Genomic DNA, 21,877 nt, shown 5'->3' with positions numbered 1-21,877 from the left:
CTTTAATTCTTAAGGAAGATAAAGACCCTACAGATTGTGCTTCATATAGACCTATTTCATTATTAAATGCGGACACTAAAATTCTTTCAAAATAATGGCTAATCGGATGGAGAATATACTAGCTAAAATTATTTCTCAGGATCAAACAGGTTTTATAAAAGGCCATTATTCCTTTTCTAACACTCGGAGACTGTTAAATGTTATATACTCATCCTTGTCTAAGACTCCCCAGTGTGTTGTTTCTCTAGATGCTGAAGTGGCATTTGATAGAGTTGAATGGAAATATTTATTTAAAGTTTTAGAGAAACTTAGCTTTGGTACTAATTTTAATAAATGGATTAGATTGATATATAAAAGCCCTATTGCCACTGTTATTACTAATAACTGTAGATCCCCCTTTTTCCGACTTTCGCGGGGTACGAGACAAGGATGTCTGTTGAGCCCTGTGTTATTTAATTTGATGTTGGAACCTTTGGCTATTGCACTTCGTGAAGCCAAAGATATTCAAGGAATTTCTATAAATGGGACTAGTCATAAGATTTCCCTTTATGCGGATGATCTTTTGGTTTATGTTTCGAATCCGGAAGAATCTATTCCTAGTTTATTGAAATTATTCAATGAATTTGGATTGTTTTCAGGATATAAATTAAACCTGCATAAAAGTGAATTATTTCCTTTAAAAGATTCTGCTTCTATATATGATGAGATTCCTTTTAACGTTCTGGTTTCTTTTAAATATTTAGGTATTATCATCACTAAAAATTATGGAGACCTTTATGGAGCTAATTTAGTTCCCTCAGTGGATTTTATGAAGCAATTTTTTCTAGATGGAATCCACTTACACTTTCATTAGTTGGTCAAATTCATGCAGTTAAAATGATGATTTTACCAAAATTTTTATATGTATTTCAAAATATCCCTATTTTTCTAACTCAGAAGTTTTTTGATCAGGTTGACTATTATTTCATCTTTTGTTTGGAATAATAAAAGACCAAGAATTGGAATATGTCATTTATGAAAATTAAAAAAGGGTGGAGGTCTTACTTTGTCTAATTTAAGAATGTATTATTGGGTGGTTAATATACGTTATGCGTGTTCTTGGTTATACTGGACCGATAAAAAGGAACGACCACCATGGGTTGAGCTGGAATTGAAAATTGTGAAACAATTTTGTTTAACTTCGTTATTAGGAGCTCCTTTACCTGTACAATTAGCCAAAATTTCTATTTTAAATATAAATCCTATGATTAAGCAGCCATTACGAATCTGGTACCAGTTTCGTAAGTTTTTTAATCTTAAAAAAAATTAACCTTTTTAGTTTAATTTATCGAAACTATTTACTTAAACCTTCCCTTAGTGATCCTACCTTTTCTCTTTGGAGGAATAAAGGAATTTTTTCTTTCATGGATTTGTTTCAAGAAGGCTGATTGATGTCCTTTGAGAAATTAGTAACTAAATATTCTCTTTCATATTCACATTTTTCGTAATGTCTTCAGGTCAGACATTTCTTACAAGAATATTTAAGTAATTTTCCATATATACAAGATTCTGACCTGTTAGACATTATTTTTAAAATGAACCCTTTAATGAAAGGTTTTATTGGGAAAATTTATAATTTACTATTACAACAGGATATCTATTCTTTACTTAAGATTAAGCAAGATTGGGAAAGAGAGCTTAACGTGATCTTGATAACAGAGGATTGGTTGCGAATTTTGAAGTTGGTCAACTCTTCTTCGATTTGTGCCAGTCATTCTCTAATTCAATTTAAAATTGTACATCGTTATTATTTGACAAAGGATAGATTGTCTAAAACATTTCCTAATGTAAACAGTCAGTGTGACAGATGTAAAACTGAGATAGCTACATTGACACATATGTTTTGGTCGTGTTCCGTATTGAAACAGTTTTGGAAATCTATTTTTTCTACAATTTCTAAAGCTTTAAAAATCAATTTACAACCTAATAACTTAACAGTTTTGTTTGGTATAATTCCTCAATATATTCATAGTATTTCTACATCAGACCAACACGTAATTGCATTTGTCACATTATTGGCTAGAAGGACTATTTTATTAAAATGGAAAGATGCCTCTGCTCCCACTTTGATACACTGGTTCTCTCAGGTGATGTTATGTCTTAGTTTGGAAAAAAATTAGAAGTCGAACTTCTGATCCTAGAATTGACTTCGAGAAAAGGTGGGGGTCTTTTGCCCGTTATTATCATTTGATTTGAGTTAATTAAGATGGTCCTTTTCTGATGCTCGGGAACATGGATTGGTTGGCAGAATGATGTCTTTTTTTATGGAAGCCTGTATGGCGTATAGCTCCGGGTTTGTGCTCCATATGGGTTTTCTTCCCTTTTTTTTGTTATCAGGGTTTTTTTTTGTTTTAGTTAGTAGGGGTTCTTTTTTCTTTCTTTCCTTTTTCCAAAAAAAAGCTTTAACATTTTGATTTTTTTTAATTATTATTGATAGATTGTTCAGTTTGGTTGACAGTTTAACTCTTATTTTACATATGGATATGTTGTCTTCATTATCTTGATGTATTTTTCTTTGTTGTTGATTTTCAATAATAATCAATAAAAAAGATTTAAAAATGAAAAACGAAAATGAGTATTTCAATTCACTCAGTATACATATTGCAGTTATTTCTTCTGCAATTGAATGTGCCTATCTTTCCAGCATAGCTCGTTGTCTCTGCACTTTAAAAAACTTATGATTATTATCACTCAGTACTCACTATTTTTAAACCCTTGAATTTTCCCATTTTCTGCCTCTTTTGACTCAACCATGTCTGTCCCTTTAGGAAGACGTACGTGCTGCGCTGCTTTTCAAAAACTCAAATATCTCACGTGGTTCTTCTTAACTTGAGCCTCTTGCTGCACTTCACCAGGTAGGTTGACATCTTGAGCTCTATAAAATGTCCTTGTCACCTACTGTTGTGATTTGTAATTCCAAAACGTAAAACCAATTGAAAGGAAACACAGAGCTGGGAATACACGTCTTAGCTTAGTTTTTGCTCTGAGCAAGGCACTCATGTATGACACGGTGATGTGATGATGTATAGTATGCTATTAATGTACTTTTACATATAACCCACAATATGAATTATTTTAAATTAATTATTCAAAGAAAGCAAGAAGGCTTAGTCAAACAATTCATTTACAATATTACTGAAATATTAAATGCACAACAGAAACCAATGCAGTCACTGGGATTATGTACAATCTCTTCAAAGACAGCAGTGGGAATTGATCCACGATTGATTGCACGATTATCGCTGTTAATGTAAAACGTTGCACTAACTGCTATGCAACCCTGCCACCTGTACACTGTCGGGCTAAGGGAGAGGTTCGAGAGCAGGTGAAGTTACGCTGGGTATAACTGGAGATGTGTGTGCACTGCAAAGTTCCTGGTGCATGTGAAGAGATTTGTACACCTTGAAGTTCCTGGAAATTAAAGAGGCATTGGAAAGCTAAACATACTTTCTCACTTCTCTTCTAATATTTGTATATCTGTGCACTTGTAATGCTATGATGACACTATAATTTCCTTTGGGATCAATAACGGATGTATCTATCTGTCTTAGGGATACAGAATCAGAAAGGATAGCAAATACAGAACTCAATGTGTTGTATCTAAATGTGCGTAGTACAAGAAATAAGGTTGATGATCTTGTTGCTCTATTACAGTTTGCCAGTTATGATGTTGTGGCCATCACTGAATCTTGGCTGAAGGACGGTTGTAGTTGGGAGCTGAATGTCCAAGGTTGCACGTTATATCAGAGGGTTAGGAAAGTAGGCTGAGGGGGTCGTATGGCTGTACTAGTGAAGAACGGCATTAAATCAGTATAAAGCTGTGACATTGGATCGGAAGATGTTGAATCCTCATTGGTTGAGTTAAGAAACTGCAAGGGTAGAAGGATGGTGATGGCAGTTACATACAGGCCTCCCAACAGTGGCTGGGAGATGGACCACAGATTATAACAGGAAGTAGAAAAGGTGAGTTAAAAAGGCAATGTTATGGTAGTCATGGGAGATTTTAACATGCAGGTCGATTGGGAAAATCAGATTGGTAATGGATCTCAAGAGTGAATTTGTTGAATGCCTAAGAGATAGCTTTTTAGAGCAGTTTGTCATTGAGCCTACTTAGGGGATCAGCTATACTGGATTGGATATTATGTAATGAACTGGAGGTGATTAGAGAGCTGAAGGTAAAAGAACACTTAGGAACCAATGATCACAATATGATTGAGTTCAACTTGAAATTTGATAGAGAGAAAGTAAAATTTGATGTAGCAGTATTTCAGTGGAGTAAGGGAAATTACAGTGGTATGAGAGAGGAGTTGGCCAAAGTAAATGGAAGGAGCTGCTGGCAGAGATGTCAGCAGAGAAGCAATGTTGTGCGCTTCAGGGAAAACTGAGGAAGGAGCAGGACATATATATTCCAAAAATGAAGAAATACTCAAATGGTAAAATAGTAGAACATGGCTGACAAAGAAAGTCAAAGCTATTGTAAAAGCAAAAGAAAGGACATACAGCAAAACAAAAATTAGTGGGGAGATAGAGGATTGGGAAAATTTTAAAACCCTACAGAGAGCAACTAAAAATTCATTAGAAGAGTAAAGATGAAAGATGAATGCAAGCTAGGAAGTAATATCAAAGTGGATAGCAAAAGTTTTTTCAAGTATATTAAAAATAAAAGAGAAATAAGAGTGGATATAGGGCCACTAGAAAATGAGGCAGGAGAACTACTAAGGGGGAAAAGGAGATGGCTGATGAACTAAGTATTTTGCACCAATCTTCACTGTGGAAGTCACTAGCGGTATGCCTGATGTTGTAGTGTGTGAAGGAAGAGAAATGGGTGCAGTTCATATTACAAGAGAGAAGGTGCTCAAAAAGCTGAAGGACCTAAAGCCACATAAGTCATGGAAAACATAGAAACATAGAAAACCTACAGCACAATACAGGCCCTTCGGCCCACAATGCTGTGACAAAGATGTACTGACTTTAGAAATTACCTTGGGTTACCTATAGCCCTCTATTTTTCTAAGCTCCACGCACCCATCCAGGAGTTTTTTTAATAGATTCTATTGAAAGTCACCCAGACCAGATGAACTGTACCTGAGGGTTCTGAAAGAGGTAGCATTAGAGATTGTGGTGGCATTAGGAAAGATCTTTCAAAAATCATTGGACTCTGGCATGGTGTCACAGGACAGGAACATTGCAAACATTACTCCAGTCTTTAAGAAAGGAGGAAGGCGTCTGAAAGGAAATTATAGACCAGTTAACCTGACCTCAGTGGTTGGGAAGATGTTAGAGTCAATTGTTAAGGATGATGTGATGGAGTACTTGGTGACACAGGACGAAATAATACAAAGTCAGCATGGCAGTGAGAAATTATGCAAGGTTGATGATCTTCTTGCACTATTACAGATTGCCAGGTATGATGTTGTGGTCATCACTGAATCTTGGCTGAAGGATGGCTCTAGTTGGGAGCTGAATGTCCAAGGTTGCCAGTTATGATGTTATAGTCATCACTGAATCTTGGCTGAAGGATGGTTGTATATAGGATGGTTCATGGTTGTGAAGGATGAATGTTATATCTGAGGGATAGGAAGATGGGAAGAGGGGGTTTTGTGGCTCTACTGGTAAAGAATGGCATCAAATCAGTATAAAGATGAGTCATAGGATCGAAAGTGTTGAATCCTTGTGGGTTGAGTTGAGAAACTGCAAGGGTAAAAGGACATTGATGGCAGTTGTATCTAGGCCTCCCAACCGTGTCTGGGAGGTGGACCACAGCTGACAACAGGAAAGAGAAAAGGTGAGTCAATAGGGCAATGATATGGTAATCATGGGAGATTTTAACATGCAGGTTGATAGGAAAAATCAGGTTGGTAATGGATCTCAAGAGAGTGAGAGAATTATGAAAGCAAGCTGGCAACTATTATCAAAGAAGATACTAAAAGCTTTTTCAAGTATATAAAGGGTAAAAGAGTCGAGGGTAGATATAGGACCAATACAAAATGATGCTGGAGATATTGTAATGAGAGATGTAGAGATGGCAGAGGAACTGAATGAGCATTTTGCATCAGACTTCACAGTGGAAGACCTCTGCAATATACCAGACATTCAAGAGTGTCAGGGAAGTGAAGTTTGTGCAATGAAAATTACGATTGAGAAGGTGCTTAGGAACCTTAATGGTCTGAAGGTGGATAAATCTCCTGGACCTGATGGAATGCACCTATGGGTTCTGAAGGAAGTAGCTGGAGAGATTGCAGAGGCATTAACGATGATATTTTGAGATACTTTATACCTTATTGTTGCCAAACAATTGGTACTTTTGATACAATTGATCTTTCAAAAATCAATAGATTCTGGCATTGTACTGGTTAACTGGAAAATTGCAAATATTACTTTGCTATTTAATAAGGGTGGGAGGTAGCAGAAAGGAAACTATAGACCTGTTAGCCTGACATCAGTGGTTGGGAACTTGTTGGAATCAATTGTTAGAGATGAGATTACAGAGTACCTGGAGGAATAGGACAAGATGTGCCAAAGCCAGCATGGTTTCCTGAAATGAAAATCCTGCTTGACAAACCTACTGTAATTCTTTGAGGAAATTACAAACAGGGTAGACGTGGTGTACTTGGATTTTCAGAAGGCCTTTGGCAAGGTGCCGCACATGAGGCTGCTTAGCAAGATAAGAGCCCATGGAGCTACAGGGAAGTTACTAGCATGGGTGGTTGGCAGAAAAGAGAGAGTGGGAATAAAGGGATCGTATTCTGGCTGGCTGCCGGTTACCAGTGGAGTTCCACGGGGTGGTTGTTGGGACTGCTGCTTTTTACGATGTATGTCAATGAGTTGGACTATGGGATTAATGGATTTGTGCCTAAATTTGCTGATGATACAAAGATAGGTGGAGGAGTGGGTAGTGTTGGGGAAACAGAGAGACTTAGATAGTTTAGGGGAATGGGCAAAGAAGTGGCAAATGAAATACAATGTTGGAAAGTGTATGGTCATGCACTTTGGTGGAAGAAGTAAACGGGCAGACTATTATTGAGATGGGGAGAGAATTCAAAATGCAGAGATGCAAAGGGACTTGGGAGTTCTTGTGCAGGATACCGTAAAGGTTATGCTCCAGGTTGTATCAGTTGTGAAGAAGGAAACTGCAATGTTGGCATTCATTTCTAGAGGTATAGAATATAAGAGCAGGGACATGATGTTGAGGTTCTATAGGGCACTCATGAGACCACACTTGGAGTATTGGGCTCCTTATTTTAAAAAGGATATACTGACATTGGAGAGGGTTCAGAGAAGATTCACAAGAATGATTCCAGGAATGAAAGGGTTACTGTGTGAACAATGTCTGGCAGCTCTCGGGCTGTATTCCCTGGAGTTCAGGAAAATGAGGGGGGGATCTCAGAAACATTCCAAATGTTAAAAGGTCTGAACAGATTAAATATGGCAAAGTTATTTGCCATGGTAGGGGATTCTAAGACAAGCGGGCTCGACTTCAGGATTGAAGTACGTTCACTTTGAACAGAGATGCGGAGAAATTACTTTAGTCAGAGGATAAATCTATGGAATTTGTTGCCACGAGCGACTGTGGAGTCCAAGTCATTGGGTGCATTTAAGGCAGAGATAGATAGGTTCCTGATTAGCCAGGGCATCAGTGGGTATGGGGTGAAGGCAGGGGAGTGGGGATGACTGGAAGAATTCGATCAGGCCATGATTGAATGGCAGAGCAGACTCAATGGGCCGAATGGCCTATTTCTACTCCTATATCTTATGGTCTTATGGTTTCCTTCAGGGAAATCTTGCCTAGCAAACCCATTGGAATTCGTTGATGAGGTTACAAGTAGAATAGATAAAGGGGATGCAGTGGATGTTGTACGTTTGGACTTTCAGAAGGCCTTTGGCAGGGTGCCACACATGAGGCTACTTACCAAGTTAAGAAGCTATGGTATTACCGGAAAGTTACAAACATGGTGAGAATATTGCAGATGATATGAAGATTGGTGGAGGGGCAGGTAACATTGAAGAAACAGGTAGGATGCAGAAGGACTTAGACAGATTAGGAGAATGGGCAAGGAAGTGGCAAATGAAATACAATGTTTGGAAAATGCATGGTCATGCACTTTGGTAGTTGAAATAAATGTAAGGACCATTTTCTGAATGGAGAGAAAGTCCAAAAATCTGGCAAGCAAAGGGACTTGGGAGTCCTTGTGCAGAACACTCTAAGGGTTAACTTGCAGGTCTAATTGGTGGTGAGGAAGGCAAATGCCATGTTAACGTTCATTTCAAGAAGTCTAGAATACAGAAGCAAGGATGTGATGCTGAAGCTTTACAAGGCGCTGGTGAGGCAGCACCTTGAGTTTTATGAACAGTCTGGTCCCCTCATCCTAGAAAAAATGTGCTGGCATCAGAGAGGGTCCAGAGGAGGTTCACAAGGATGCTTCCAGGAATGAAAGGGTTATCATACGGGGAACGTTTGATGGCTCTGGGTCTGTACTCGCTGGAATTCAGAGGGATGAGGGGGGAATCTCATTGAAACCTTTTGAATGTTGAAAAGCCTACAGAGTAGGTGTGGGAAGGATGTTTCCCATGGTGGGAGAGTCTAGGAGAAGTGGGCACAGCCTCAGGATAGAGGGGTGCCCTTTCAAAACAGAGATGTGGAGATATTTCTCTAGCTGGATGGAGGTGAACTTGTGGAATTTGTTGTCACATGCTGCTGTGGAGGCCAGATCATTGGGTGTATTTAAGGCAGAGATTGATAGGTTCTTGATTGGACATAGCATCAAAGGTTACGGGGAGAAGGTTGGGAACTGGGTTTGAGGAGGAGAGAAAAAACTGATCAGCCACGATTGAGCGGCTGAGCAGGCTCGATAGGCCAGACGTCCTAATTCTGCTCCTATGTCTTATAATATGTGAAGTGTCGTTGCAAGGGAATGTTAACTTAAATTGTATATTATCTAATTTGTGTCCTTCGAATGACACTTTCAGCCATATTTTGGCCATTTAACCATGTGTTTCTCCTCTGTTATTTCACTCAACTCATTGGTTTGCAGTTACAGACACTTAGGAGAGATTTTGAATGAATTAACCTGGACTAAAATTGAGCTTCCACTTTTAATTGTGAATCACACGGCATGGAAGTGAAAAGATTGGAAAAAAAATCTACCTTTGGAAAGCTGTCATGCAATGTATCAAAACAGTGCAAAGAAATAGAGCTCCAAGGAGTATCCAACGGGTCAGAGTCCAAAATTTTTGAATGATCAACTCATAGTTCCTAACAGATCAAGAAGATATCATTAGTTACACACAAAATAGTCAATAAATGACACTGAGAACTACATTTTATCTAGGTGTACATTATCGGTGACACTGAGAAATGCATATTATTAAATGCAATTTATCAAAATGCATATTATCAGCAAGTGACATTGAGAAATGCATTTTATTGAAACAGTTGAAAGAGCCAGACCGCTGAAGAGTATCCATTGGATCAGAGTCGATACCCGGTGAATTTTCAGCTCATGGTCACTGATGGACAAAGGAAATTTAATTAACAACGCACAGAGAATTCTGTAACGGACACTGGGAAATGCCATTACATATGAAATCATCGTTCAATGTGATGTAGTGTTGTGGCACGGAGTATCGAGCAGTCTGATGGTTGAGTGCTGATTCTCCAACTTATGTCCACATCTTGGAACCGTCGCACTGCCAGTGAAAGTGTGTGAAATTAATGTTATATGCTCCAAACCAGTGGGGGGGGGGGGAGAGAGGGGGAGAGAAATCTGCAAGTGGAGTCCATGCTATTGGATTCAAGTTACAGATGTTCATCAGTATTTCAGTTTGCATTTTCATTCTTTCATCTGCAGTTCCTATATAATCCATGTGGCCTAGAGGGACAAGGGCAGTAGATGCATGACAACAGAGCTACTCCCAAATCCCTTGAAGGACACACAGTGTTGTTCAGTCATTATCACCAGATCAGAATGGTGGGAATGCCCAACATTTCATTATTGTGGGAGATTGCTCTCTGCGTGAGCTACAGCCATTGAAGTTTTCCAGGCCTGAGAGGGTGATCACCAGTTGGAGCCAGACACATTCACCAGTGAGTCTTCCAAACTCCTCATTCAGAATGGGAAATTAGGAGCTGTGTGCCAAATGCTGGCCTTGTCCTTGATGCTTAAATCCAGTAAATAAATAAGGTAACATTTGAGACATAATGCTGATAAAATGATTGACGAGCAAAACGTTTCAAGGTTTGTTTCAGTAACAGAACTCCATTTATGTTACCTGCATGTGTGGCCTTCATCCTAATGATCTTCAACTATGGATTCAACTCAGGGTCCTGTACTCATTACCCTTTTCTATTTTGTTCCCATGTTATACTTGAACACATCAGAGTCACTGCAACTTTGCCCTCATTATGTCTGTTTTTCCTTAAATCTCACTACACATTGCATCTACTTGTATAGCCAATGCCCCATCTTCAGCTCTATCATTCCAGTTCACATTCCCACTGGCAAGATAGATTAAATCCTTCCCAACAGTTGTAGCAAACATGCCTGCAAGGATATTAGTCCCCGCTGAGTTCGGGTGAAACCAATCCTTTCTGTACAGGTCATACCGTTCCTCAGAGGAATCCCACTGTTCCAACAAATCTATAAACCTGCCTCCTGCACCACTTCCTGAGCCGCTCATTCACCTGTCAAATCTTTCTATTCTTACCCTAACAGGCTTGTGGCGCAGGCAGCAATCTAGAGATTACTACCCTGGAGGTCATGCTTTTCACCTGTCTACCTAACCCCCTATATTCTCTCCACAGGACCTCCTCCCTTTTCCTCCCTATGTCATTGGTACCGATACGTACCACAACTTCTGGCGGCTCACCCTCTCCATTTAGAATATTGTGGGCCCAATCTGAGGCATCCCGGACCCTGGCAACAGGAATGCAGAATCCATCTGGGTGTCTTTTTTATGTCTTGAGTTCCCAACTGGCATAGTAACCCCCTATATTCTCTCTTCAGGACCTCCTCCCCTTTCCTCCCTATTGCATTGGTACCACAACTTCCCCATTTAGAATATAGTGGGTCTGATCAGAGACATCCCTGACCCTGGCACTGGGAGGCACAATCCATCTGGGTGACTTTTTTTTATGTCTGCGGAACATCCTGTGTGCTCCTCTGACGATGGAATTCCCTATCGCTACTGCACTCCTCTCCTTTACATTTGACCAACAAGGGGCAACATTTCACAGTTGTCCGGGTTAAACTCCATCTGCCATTTGTCCATCATATCTGCAACTGAAAGTACTCACAGACTTTTGGCTTCTTCCTGCTGCTGCTGATAATCAGCTCTTTGGTTTCCTGAGGTTGAGTGAGAGATTGTTGCCCTGGCACCACTCAACCAGATTTTCAGTCACCCTTCTATAAACCAATTCGTCATCACTTTTGATCCGGCCAACAACCAGTTGTGAGGTTTGTAAGCTTATAAATGGTAAGAGAGCCTTACCTAGCCAAGCTCTCATAAGTGAAAAGTGAGTAGAGCAGGGGATAAGCATCCTCAGACAAGGGGAAATCTACAAGAGCCAATCAGCCTTCCACCAACTCGTAGGTCTTCAGGAGGTGGGAAGCAACCGGAGCACATCAGGTGAAGACAAGGAAGACTCCACACAGAAAGCAATGAAGATCAGGAGTAGATCCAGGTTGGTGGAGCTGTAAGTCCACAACTGTCCGAGCTGCCCCATTGTGCTGCTCCCAATACCTGACGTCCTGTGGCATAATTGTGATGGTGAGCTAAGAGAGGAATCTTAGTCTGCACGGGATATTTGAGTTGAAGGGCAGGTTTCCATGCCATATTAATCTCTGATACTATGATATCTCCAACTGACATATTATTTTCCTCTAACCTTTATGTTGATCAAATTAAATGAAATGTATGATGCCGATTAGAGACACTTGTATTACAGCAGAATTATCAAACTGTGATCTTAATCAGTCAATAGTTATTAATTTGAAGATGACAGTTGAAATCTCACCTTTTGTTGTCTTTAAAATCTTCTGGTGTTTCTGGGGTGAGATGTTAAAATAAACACGTTAAACCAAATGATAATCAATTACAGCACAAAATAACTTTAATCTTTGTCAACCTATAGGTTGGCATTGTGGTGGAGCAGCAGAACATTCAGATCTATTTACTGCATATGCTGTGCATCGAAACAGACAGTGAAATGCATCGTTTACATTAACAAGCAGCACCCTGCAGGATGTGCTGAGAGCCAGCCCACAAGTGTTGCCACACATTCTGGCTCCAGTACATGACACCCCCAATGTTCAGCAGAACAACACAGGACACAACAAGCAAACAAGCAGCACATAAAGCAGGTCAGAAACGCGCAACATCAACAGCAATATTATTTTGTGCTGGAGCAGGTGTGAAACTCTGAATCGCTTATTATTTCTGCTTCTTAGCTCCTTAAGTCAACTTACCTAGATCAAGAAGCAAGGAGTGATACAACACGGAAACAGACCCTTCAGCATGCAGTCAGGTCCTATTTAATTCTCCCTCTCTTTTCCATCAATTCATTCTAAATTCTTACAAGGGGAATTTTACAACAGCCAGTTAAACTTCCACCTTCCCCTAAGGCTTTGGGATGCAGGAGGAAACCAGACCAATTGAAGAAAATAAGGCAAAGGCAAGGAAAGCTCCACACAGAAAGCACCAGAGATCAGGATTAAATCCAGGTTGATGGAGCTGTGAGTTCACAGCTGACGAGTCGCACCATTGTGCTGCTCCCAACTGATGAAGTTCATCGAATGTAGACCATCAAACAGTACAGCACAGTACAGGCCCTTCAGCCACGAAGCGGCCAACATAATCTCTGACCCTTCCATCCCTGGTCATTCTTGCTTCTCTCCTCTCCCATCAGGCAGAAGATGTAACAGGTTCTGAGCATGTACTACCAGGCTCAAGGACAGTTTTTATTCTGCTATTATCAAACCCTTGAGCAGACCTCCTGTACACTAAATGATGAACACTTGATCTCTCAATCTACCTCATCATGGCCCTTGTAATTTGTCTTGACTACATTTCCTTTGTGACTAATACTATGTTCTGATTTCTTTTACAGCCTTGATGTGCTTATGTTTGGAATGATCTGCCTGGATCGTGCATAAACTATGTTTTTCACTGTCTCTTGGCACACATGACAATACCAATACCGATAATAAACCAATGTCAATCTCAAGAGTCTAGATGCAAGTGAAAGAATCAGTATGGAATTTCATAAGCAAAGATCAATAAGAAGACAAAAAAGATTCTGCAGATGCTGGAAATAATTAGTAATGAACACAAACTGGAGGATCTCAGCGGATCCCTCTCTGGAGGGAAATAAACAGTTCATGTTTCATGCTAATACCCTTCACCAGTCCCAATGAAGCAACTTGGCTGGAAAAGTTGACACTTTCTTCCTGTCCACAGCTGCTGCCTGACCTGCTGAGTTCCTTCAGCATCTTGTGTGTGAAGATGAGGAAGAAGATAGAATTTAACCAAAAAGTGGTGAGCAGTCTGGACACAAAATAGGGAAAACCGAGAAGTATGAGGAGAAGGAAGGTGGGTAGAAATAGAATGGAGGAAGATATTAGACAGTGAGATTATAGGAACACAATTACACCATTTGGCCCATCAAGTCTTCTCCACCATGCTATCACGATTATTACCCTTCCCAACACCATACTCCTGCTTTCTCCCCATTACCTTTGACAACCAAGAACCTCCACTTTAAATATACCCAGTGATTTGGTCTCCACAGTCATCCGAGAGAAAGTATTCCAACTAGCTAAAGAAACTACTCCTCATCTCTGTTCCAAAGTGGCATCCCTCTATGGAGTAGAAAGTCTGTAAAGACTGAAAATTTGCATGTTCGTAAGCACCAAATCACAGAAATTTTAGGTTGATTCGTACCTTCAGAAATCTCCAGCATTTTAATCTGCACAATCTCAAAGTTAAACGTGTTTGTTGCTCCACACCAGTACTCTCCTTTATCTCCTTCGTTGGTCTGCTTTATAGTGACAGCAAATTCAGTGGAAGTGTTTACGATGATTGCTGGGTTTCTGCTGATGTATCCAGTGCTAGCTATCACACTGCACCTATTTACAGAGATTACTTTACACAAGAATTTCTTGTGTGATTTAAATCGCTGCTCATAGTGGCAGTGTAGGCTGGTGGCATTTTGCATCACACCCTTCACCGTGATATTGTCTGTTGTCCATGAACCTGCTGGTAAATGAGAAAAGGAAGAAATGAGAGGTCTAATGTAGTGGGAATCATGCTGACAGAACCTTCGGTGCTACAGTTAGCTGGGGCTGTGTGGGAGGACTACTGACCATGGATGGGAGGGACCCCAGTAGAACAGGCCTTGCCAAGCCTAAGAGATAATGCAAAAAGTTACGAAGGCTAAAAGAAAGCATGGAATTGCTCCAGCAGACAAGCTGAAGGAGAATCGTAAGGGAATCTACAGGTATGCTAAGAGCAAAAGAATTGCAAGGGACAGAATTGGTCCTCTGGAAGACCAGAATGTTAATCCACGTGTGGAGCCAAAACAGATGGGGAAGATTTTAAATGTATTTGCACCTGTATTTTCTTGGGAGACAGATATAGAGTTTATAGAAGTGAGGCAAAGCAGGATCAGCTTCATAAACCCTGTACAGATTACAGAGGAGGAGGTGTTTGCTACTCTTTGTCAAATCAGGGTGGATTTTTCTCTACAGCCTGACTAAGTGTTCCCTCAGACCCTGTGGGAGGGAAGTGCAGAAATTGCAAGGGCCCCAGCAGAGATACTTAAAACATCTTTAGTGACAGGAGAGTTACTGTACGATTGTGGGACAGCCAATATTGTTTCACTGTTTAAAAAAGGCTTTAAACAGAAACCTGTAAATTATAGGCTGGTGTGCCTGTCGTCAGTTGTGGGAAAGTTATTGGAAGGTATTCTCAGAGACCAGATATATAAGTATTTGTATAGATATGGACTGGTTAATGATAGTCAGCATGGCTTAGTGCGTGGTAGGTCATGTCTAACCAATCTTACGGAATTTTTTGAGGAAGATAACAGGAAAGTGGATGAAGACGAGTCAGCGGATGTTATCTACGTGGACTTTAGTAAGGCATTTGTTAAGGTCCTGCGTGAGAAGCTGGTGAAGGTGGTCCATCGCTCGGCATGCTGGGACCGATCTAGAATGGTAGGGTATTGAGGAGTGTGGTGGACAAAGTGATCTGGGAATACAAGTTCATGATTCATTGAAAGTGGTGTCACAGTCAGATAGGACCATAAAGAAAGCTCTTGACACTTTGGCCTTCAGAAATCAAAGTATTGAGTCCCCAACATGGGATGTTATGTTGAAGTTGTATAAGATTTTGGTGAGGCCTAATTTGGAGTATTGTGTACAGTTTTGGTCATCTACCTATAGGAAAATTGTAAACAAGGTTGGAAAGAGTGCAGAGAAAATTCACAAGGATATTGCTGGGTCTGGAGGACCTGAGTTATAAGGGAAGATTGAATAGGTTCGCACTGTATTTTTTAAAGAATGTAGAAGATTGAGAGGAGATTTGATAAGGGTACACAAAATTAGGAGGGGTATGGATGGGGTAAATGCAAGCAAGCTCCTTCCACTGAGGTTGGGTGGGACTACAACCATGGTTAAGTGTAAAAGGTGAGAACATTAAGGGGATCATGAGGGGAATCTTCTTCACTCAGAGAGTCATGAGAGTGTGGAATGAGCTGCCAGCACAAGTAGTTCAGGTGATTTCAATACTAAAGAGAAGTTTGAATAGGTGCATGGATAGTAGGGATATGGAGGGCTATGGTCCCGGTGCAGATTGATGGAAGTAGGCAGATTAAATGGTTTTGTCATCATCTAGATGGAGCAAAGGACCTGTTTCTGTGCTGTATTTCTCTATGACTCTATGATGTACAGTCTTGGGCACATGTAAAAAAATCCTGTAAAGCAAAGATACTAAAAAAATTAATGAAATGAAAATATTATAAATACCAAAAAAATTACAAAAAGTGAAATTAAATCAATATTTGGTGTGACCACACCTTGCCTTTAAAGCTGCATCAGTTCTCTTATAGGCACGGTCATGCAACTTTATAAGGAAATCGATTAGTGGGTTCTTCCAAGGATCTTGGAGAACTTGCTACAGTTCTTCTGAAAGACTTTGGCTGTTTCAGTTGCTTCTGTCTCTCCAGGTAATCCCAGACAGCCTCAAGATCATGGCTCTTTGGAGGCCATACCATCAATTGCAGAACTCCTTGTTCTTATTTTTTGCTGGAGAAAGTTCTTTATGATCTTGGCCGTGTGTTTGGGGTCATTGGCGTGTTGCAGATGTTGGGACTGATCAGACAACTCCCTGATGGATGAGAATTTGCTTGTGCTTCTCAACATTGAAGATTCCAGTAATTCTGATCAGACCATCAAATCTATTTGCAGAAATGTAGCTGCAATCCTGCAGGGAACCCCTGCCATGCCACTGTTGACTGCAAACACTCATCCATGTAGCATTCTCTAGCTCTTCTACAGACAAACTGCCTCCTGTCTGAGTCAAAAGTTTCAAATTTTGATCATCAGTCCAGAGCACTGGCTGCCAGTGTTCAGCACCCCAGTCTATGAGTTTCTATGTCCATGGGCGACTCTCTTGGCTTTGTTTCCAAAGTGGAGGAATAGCTTTTTGGCAGCAACTCTTCCATGAAGACCACCTGACAATATTACCCCGGACTATAGAGGGGTGTACTTGGGTTCCAGTTGATTCTGCAAGTTTAGAGCTGATAGCAGTGCTGGACTTCTTCCAGTTTTGAATGGATGTCAGTTTGATGTATCTCACATCTGCTGCACTCAGATTCCGTAGCTGACCACTTCATTTCTGGTCCTCAGCCTTGCTTGTTTCTTTGTGCATCTTCAGAAGACTTGGACAACACTTCTTGAAACTTCCATCTGCCATGAACTTTCTGCTTGAGAGAAACCTTAGTGATGGAAGATATTGCACTGTGTCTTGATGCTATGCTCACTCTTGCCATGGTGTAAGAATTGATGATTTGAAGCTTAAACTGCCACATCTACCACACACTCACCTTTTAGTTTGTTTGTCCTTTGCCCAGTTTGATTCCTTCTACACCCATTGCTGTTTCAGCTGATCAGTTTTGTTCATTCAACTCATTATGTTATTGATCATTAGCACCTGTTTGTCATCTTTGTTTAATCATGCACTAGACTATATGCCTACAAAGTAATCAAGTTTTATTTGAAAAGTCGCCCAATACTTAATATGTTACTTTCTTTAACAAAATCCAAAAATTTCTCTGTAACATTTAATTTTTTTTGGGAGAATGTATGTTGGGAAATTTAAACTTGCTCTTTTCTACTGACACACTACGTAGAAGACAAATGTTAAACATCTAAAACAAACTTTATATAAAAAAGCAAAATGTTCTAATTTTGCTCCTGTGTCTGATAGTCTTACGGAAGACCGGAGTCAGAAATTGTTTCCACTCTCTCTTCCCTTGTTTACATGCTGTATACAACCCTGTGCCAAATCCATCAGGAAGGATGAGAGCAGGAAGAGGGGTGACATTGCCAGGCAGTTCGGACACACATTTCAAAATCTCCCTGTAACTGGACAAAGCTGCAATCATCTGCTTAGATCCCCAGTCAGCTCGCAGATTGATCAGCATCTGTAACTGCTCTGATTTGGCATCCTGGGTTAGATTGAACCACAGGAAGAGCGAGATCATGCTCTTCGGTAACTGGCACAACCTATCCAATGACCCCTTCGCTGTCAGGCTGGACTACCTGAGCTGCTGAGTTCCTTCAGCATATTGTGTTCAGTGTAACCAATTTACTAATTTCTGTATCAACAAACCTTCCACTTCTCTCTCATTCCTGATGCAGGGTCAATCTGACTTGCACCTTTCACATCTACAGTTGCTAAGTGGCCTCCTCAGTTCTTCCCGTGTTTCATGTCTTGTTTCAGTGTCTGGAATCTGTTGTCTCTTCTGTCTTCTCTGATAACACTTTGGGAAGTGAAGGTTACATCATGATCAATGCATTCATTATGGGACGACAGTCCAGCTGGTACCCTGACTTAAGCCTAAGCCTTACCTGCGGTAACCTTCAGCATTACAATGTCTGATATGTCAATATATTTTCCGTCTAAACGTCCACACCAGTATATCCCTGAATCACTCTCCATAAGTTGTCTTGTGGTTACAACAATAGATCTTGTGTGTCTTCTGATTGATATTCTTGGATGGTAACTGTATTTCTCCGTATCCATTACTGGACTGCATCTCCTTTGATTGTTTGTTTTACACCAAACTATGGTTCCCCATTTCTCTACAGGTGAACATCGCACTGTGACTGTTTCTCCCACTCCTGCTCGTACCACCATTGTGTGATCTCGTGCCAACGATTCTGTCAGTAAAATTAAAGTAAAAAAATTAATTTTTATTGATTGATTTTGTTTTATTTACAGTAACAGGCCCTACTGGCCCAATGAGCCCGCGCAGCCGAATTGTACACGTGATCAATTGACCTACGAACTTGTATGTCTTTAGAACGTGGAATGAAACCAGAGCACGTGGAGGAAACCTAGTGATCACAAGGACGATGTACAAATGCTTTACCGACAGCATTGGGAATTGAACCTGGATCGCTAGTGCTGTAATAGTGATACGTAGAATATAGAATAGTACAGCACAGTGGAGACAGTGGCGAAATTGAACCTGGATTGCTAGCATTGTAATAGCATTGCATCGCACATAGAACACTACAGTACCATACAGATCCTTTGGCCCACCATGTTGTGCCAAGCTTTTAATCTACTCTAAGATCAATCTAACCCTACGCAGCTCTCCATGTTTTCCCTATCATCAATGTGTCTATCTGAGAGTTTCTTAAATGTCTTTTATGTACCTGCTCTACTATCAACCCTAGCAGGGCATTCCATGCAACACTCACTTTATGTTTAAAAATAATCTACCCCTGACGGCCCCCCTATTCCTTCCACCAATAATCTTAAAATTCTGCCCCTTGTATCAGCCAATTCAGCACTGGGAAGAAGTCTGCAACTGTCCACTTGATCAATGCCTCTTATCATCTTGTACACCTCTATCATGTCACCTCTCATCATCCTTCAGTCCAAAGCGAAGAGCCCTGACTCTTGAGGGTCAAGGGGGACCTTGGGGTTCAAATCCATACATCCCTCAAGGTCGCTGCACAGGCTGATAGGATAGTTAAGAAGGCCTTTTGAGATGCTAGGCTTCATTAATAGGGGGACTGAGTTCAAAAGTAGAGAGGTCATGTTGCAACTCTACAAATCTCTAGTGAGATCACACTTAGAGTATTGTGTTCATTTCTGGTCACCTCATTATAGGAAGGATGTGGAAGCTATGGAGAGGGTGCAGAGGAGATTTACCAGGATGTTACCTGGATTGGAAAACAAGTCTTATGAGGCAAGGTTAGCAGAGCTGCGACTTTTCTCTTTGGGGCGTAAAAGGAAGAGAGAGGATTTGATAGAGGTCTACAAGATTATGAGAGGCATAGATGGGGTGGACAGTCAGTACCTGTTTCCCAGTGCACGATAAACAAACACCAGAGTGCATATGTACAAAATTAAGGGAGGGAAGTTTGGCAGAGACATCAGGGGTAAGTTTTTTTATACAGAGGGTTGTGGGTGCCTGGAATAACAAGCCAGGGATGGTGATGGAGGCTAAAACATTAGGGGTATATAAGTGCCTCTTGGACAGGCACATAGATGAAAGAAAAATAGAGGGTTACGGGTAGTGTGGGTTTAGTAATTTTTTTAGGAATATATGGGTTGGCACAACATCGAGGGCCGAAGGGCCTGTACTGTGCTGTAGTATTCTAGTGTCTAGTGACTCGCTCGACCCATCTTTGTACAACATGTCTAATCCAGGCAGGAGCCTGGTAAATCTCCACGAACCATAACACTACCATGCTGATAATTTATAGAATCTCAAAAAAGTATTTCCATAAACACGTTTCATGTAACTTAATCTCTGTTCCTTTCTCCAGGTCAATGGCTAATTATTATTACAACATAAAATGAAGCCATTTCAGCCCTATGGGTCTATGCAGTTTCATTCCCCACCAGTCCTTACAAAGAGCTGCTATAGACTAGATGGACCAAATAGTCTCCCACCATACCAAACCCAGTCTATAATCTCATTTTCTGACATGATGGCCCTCAGTTCTTAAAGGACTAGACAGTCATTAGTGCATTGCCTATTGTGGAAGTTTGCAATGCACAAATTGACTGTTGGGTTGTCTGCACAACTTTGCACTTCAAAAGTACTTTGTTGTTTGTGAAGTGTGTTGTGGAATTTTCACAGACCTGTAGATCAAGAACCATAGAAACAGGTCCTTCAGCTCACTGAGTCTGTGCAGACCATAAAACACTCACTTCCATGAATCCCTTTCTCTTCTCCTCACACTCCCATCAACACCCCCTGGATACTCAGCTACAATTTACCATGGACAATTATCCTGCCACGCTGTACATCTTTGGGATGTGGGACGGTGGGGTAATTCGAACACCCGGAGGAAACCCACACAGGCAGAAATACCACGCCAAAGCAATGGAGGACAGATTGGGCCAAAACCAAACCCTCTGTGCTGCATGTACTCCATAGAATTTCTTTGCTAAATCCTCCCCCACAACTTTGTCTCAACTCACTACACCTCGTATTGAAAAGTAAAATTGATTGTCACCTTTCCTGATCCCTGTTGCTTATTCTCAGCGGTAGTGTTTCATCACGTGTCTGGTTAGCATTAACAATTTTTAAGGTTATATGTAACTAGATGCTATAGTTCAACATATGTGAAAAGAAAGTCTTACTTGAGATGACAGAGAGCAATAGCAGAGCAGCAAACAGCATTGTTCCAGTGATGGTTCTCAGTTTCCAGTGACTGTGTCCACAATATGCTCTTCCTCTTTTTTTTAAAAAGAGATGTCGTGGATTGCACCATTTCCTCTTAAATTAGCAAATAGCTTTGCAATGTGATACAGAAAAAGGGAGATTAACAAATGTCCTTTTTCAGATGCTACTGTGTATATTGTTACAAGTTTCCAGTTTGGGGAAACAGGAAGATGACTCTTAACTGAATATAAGTCCACACAGAGGAAAGAGGAGCTGCTAAAAAAACAGCATTACCTTCACCCTACACAAAGTGCTGTAAGAATTCAACAGACCAGGCAGCATCCATGGAAAAGAGTAAAAAGTTGATGTTTCAGGCCCTTCATCCAGACTCAAGGTTAAGGGTCTCTTTTGTATGGATGCTGCCTGGCCCGCTGAGTTCCTCCAACATTTTGCGTGAGTTGCTTGGATTTCCAGCATCTGCATGTTTTCTCTTATTTGTGGTTCTCTTCATCCTTACTGTTTCAGTGGCAGGATGGACAATATTCAGCATCTGAGTCACTGCTATCCGGAAGGAGGTACAGTAGCCTTGGGTCCCACACCACCAGGTTCAGGAACAGTAATGAATGCTCAACCATCAGGCTCCTGAACCAGTGTGGATAACTTCACTCACCACAACACTGAACTATTCCACAACCTACTGATTCACTTTCAAGGACTTTACAACCCATACTTTCAATAATATTTATTTTTCAAGGACTTTGCAAACTATGTTCTCTCTATCCATTCTTTTATTTATATATTTTTTATTTGCACAGTTTGTCTTTATATGCACATTGGTTGTTTGTCTTTGTGTGTAGTCTTTTATTGACTCTATTGTGGTGTTTCTTTGTATTTACTGCAAATGCCTGCAAGAAAATGAATCTCAGGATG

At 40.6% G+C, this 21,877-nt stretch overlaps 1 protein-coding gene across 5 annotated transcripts in view; it reads right to left on the bottom strand.

Moving 5' to 3' along the window:
* The window catches only part of LOC140210067 (polymeric immunoglobulin receptor-like), a 36,285-nt gene extending 15,275 nt beyond the window's left edge, over positions 1-21,010 (bottom strand). For 2 of the 5 annotated variants that reach the window (XR_011889146.1, XM_072278847.1), the window contains exons 1-5: positions 20,926-21,010; positions 18,168-18,479; positions 13,978-14,292; positions 12,053-12,083; positions 9,185-9,292 (exon numbers count right to left, since the gene is read on the bottom strand). Coding sequence is in view for 4 of the 5 variants with exons in the window: in XM_072278847.1 (XP_072134948.1) it covers positions 9,185-9,292; positions 12,053-12,083; positions 13,978-14,292; positions 18,168-18,479; positions 20,926-20,965 (806 nt within the window). In the remaining variant the exon portion in view is untranslated. Of the gene's footprint in view, positions 1-1,584; positions 1,758-9,184; positions 9,293-9,389; positions 9,547-12,052; positions 12,084-13,977; positions 14,293-18,167; positions 18,480-20,925 lie in introns of those variants that run through there. The other 3 variants (XM_072278850.1, XM_072278848.1, XM_072278849.1) reach the window with 3 other exon arrangements.
* Between the last annotated feature and the right edge of the window lie 867 nt (positions 21,011-21,877).

Source organism: Mobula birostris, chromosome 14, assembly GCF_030028105.1.
Source record: "Mobula birostris isolate sMobBir1 chromosome 14, sMobBir1.hap1, whole genome shotgun sequence".
In the NCBI taxonomy this organism is placed as follows: domain Eukaryota; kingdom Metazoa; phylum Chordata; class Chondrichthyes; order Myliobatiformes; family Myliobatidae; genus Mobula; species Mobula birostris.
This window is presented reverse-complemented; position numbering and strand designations above follow the sequence as displayed.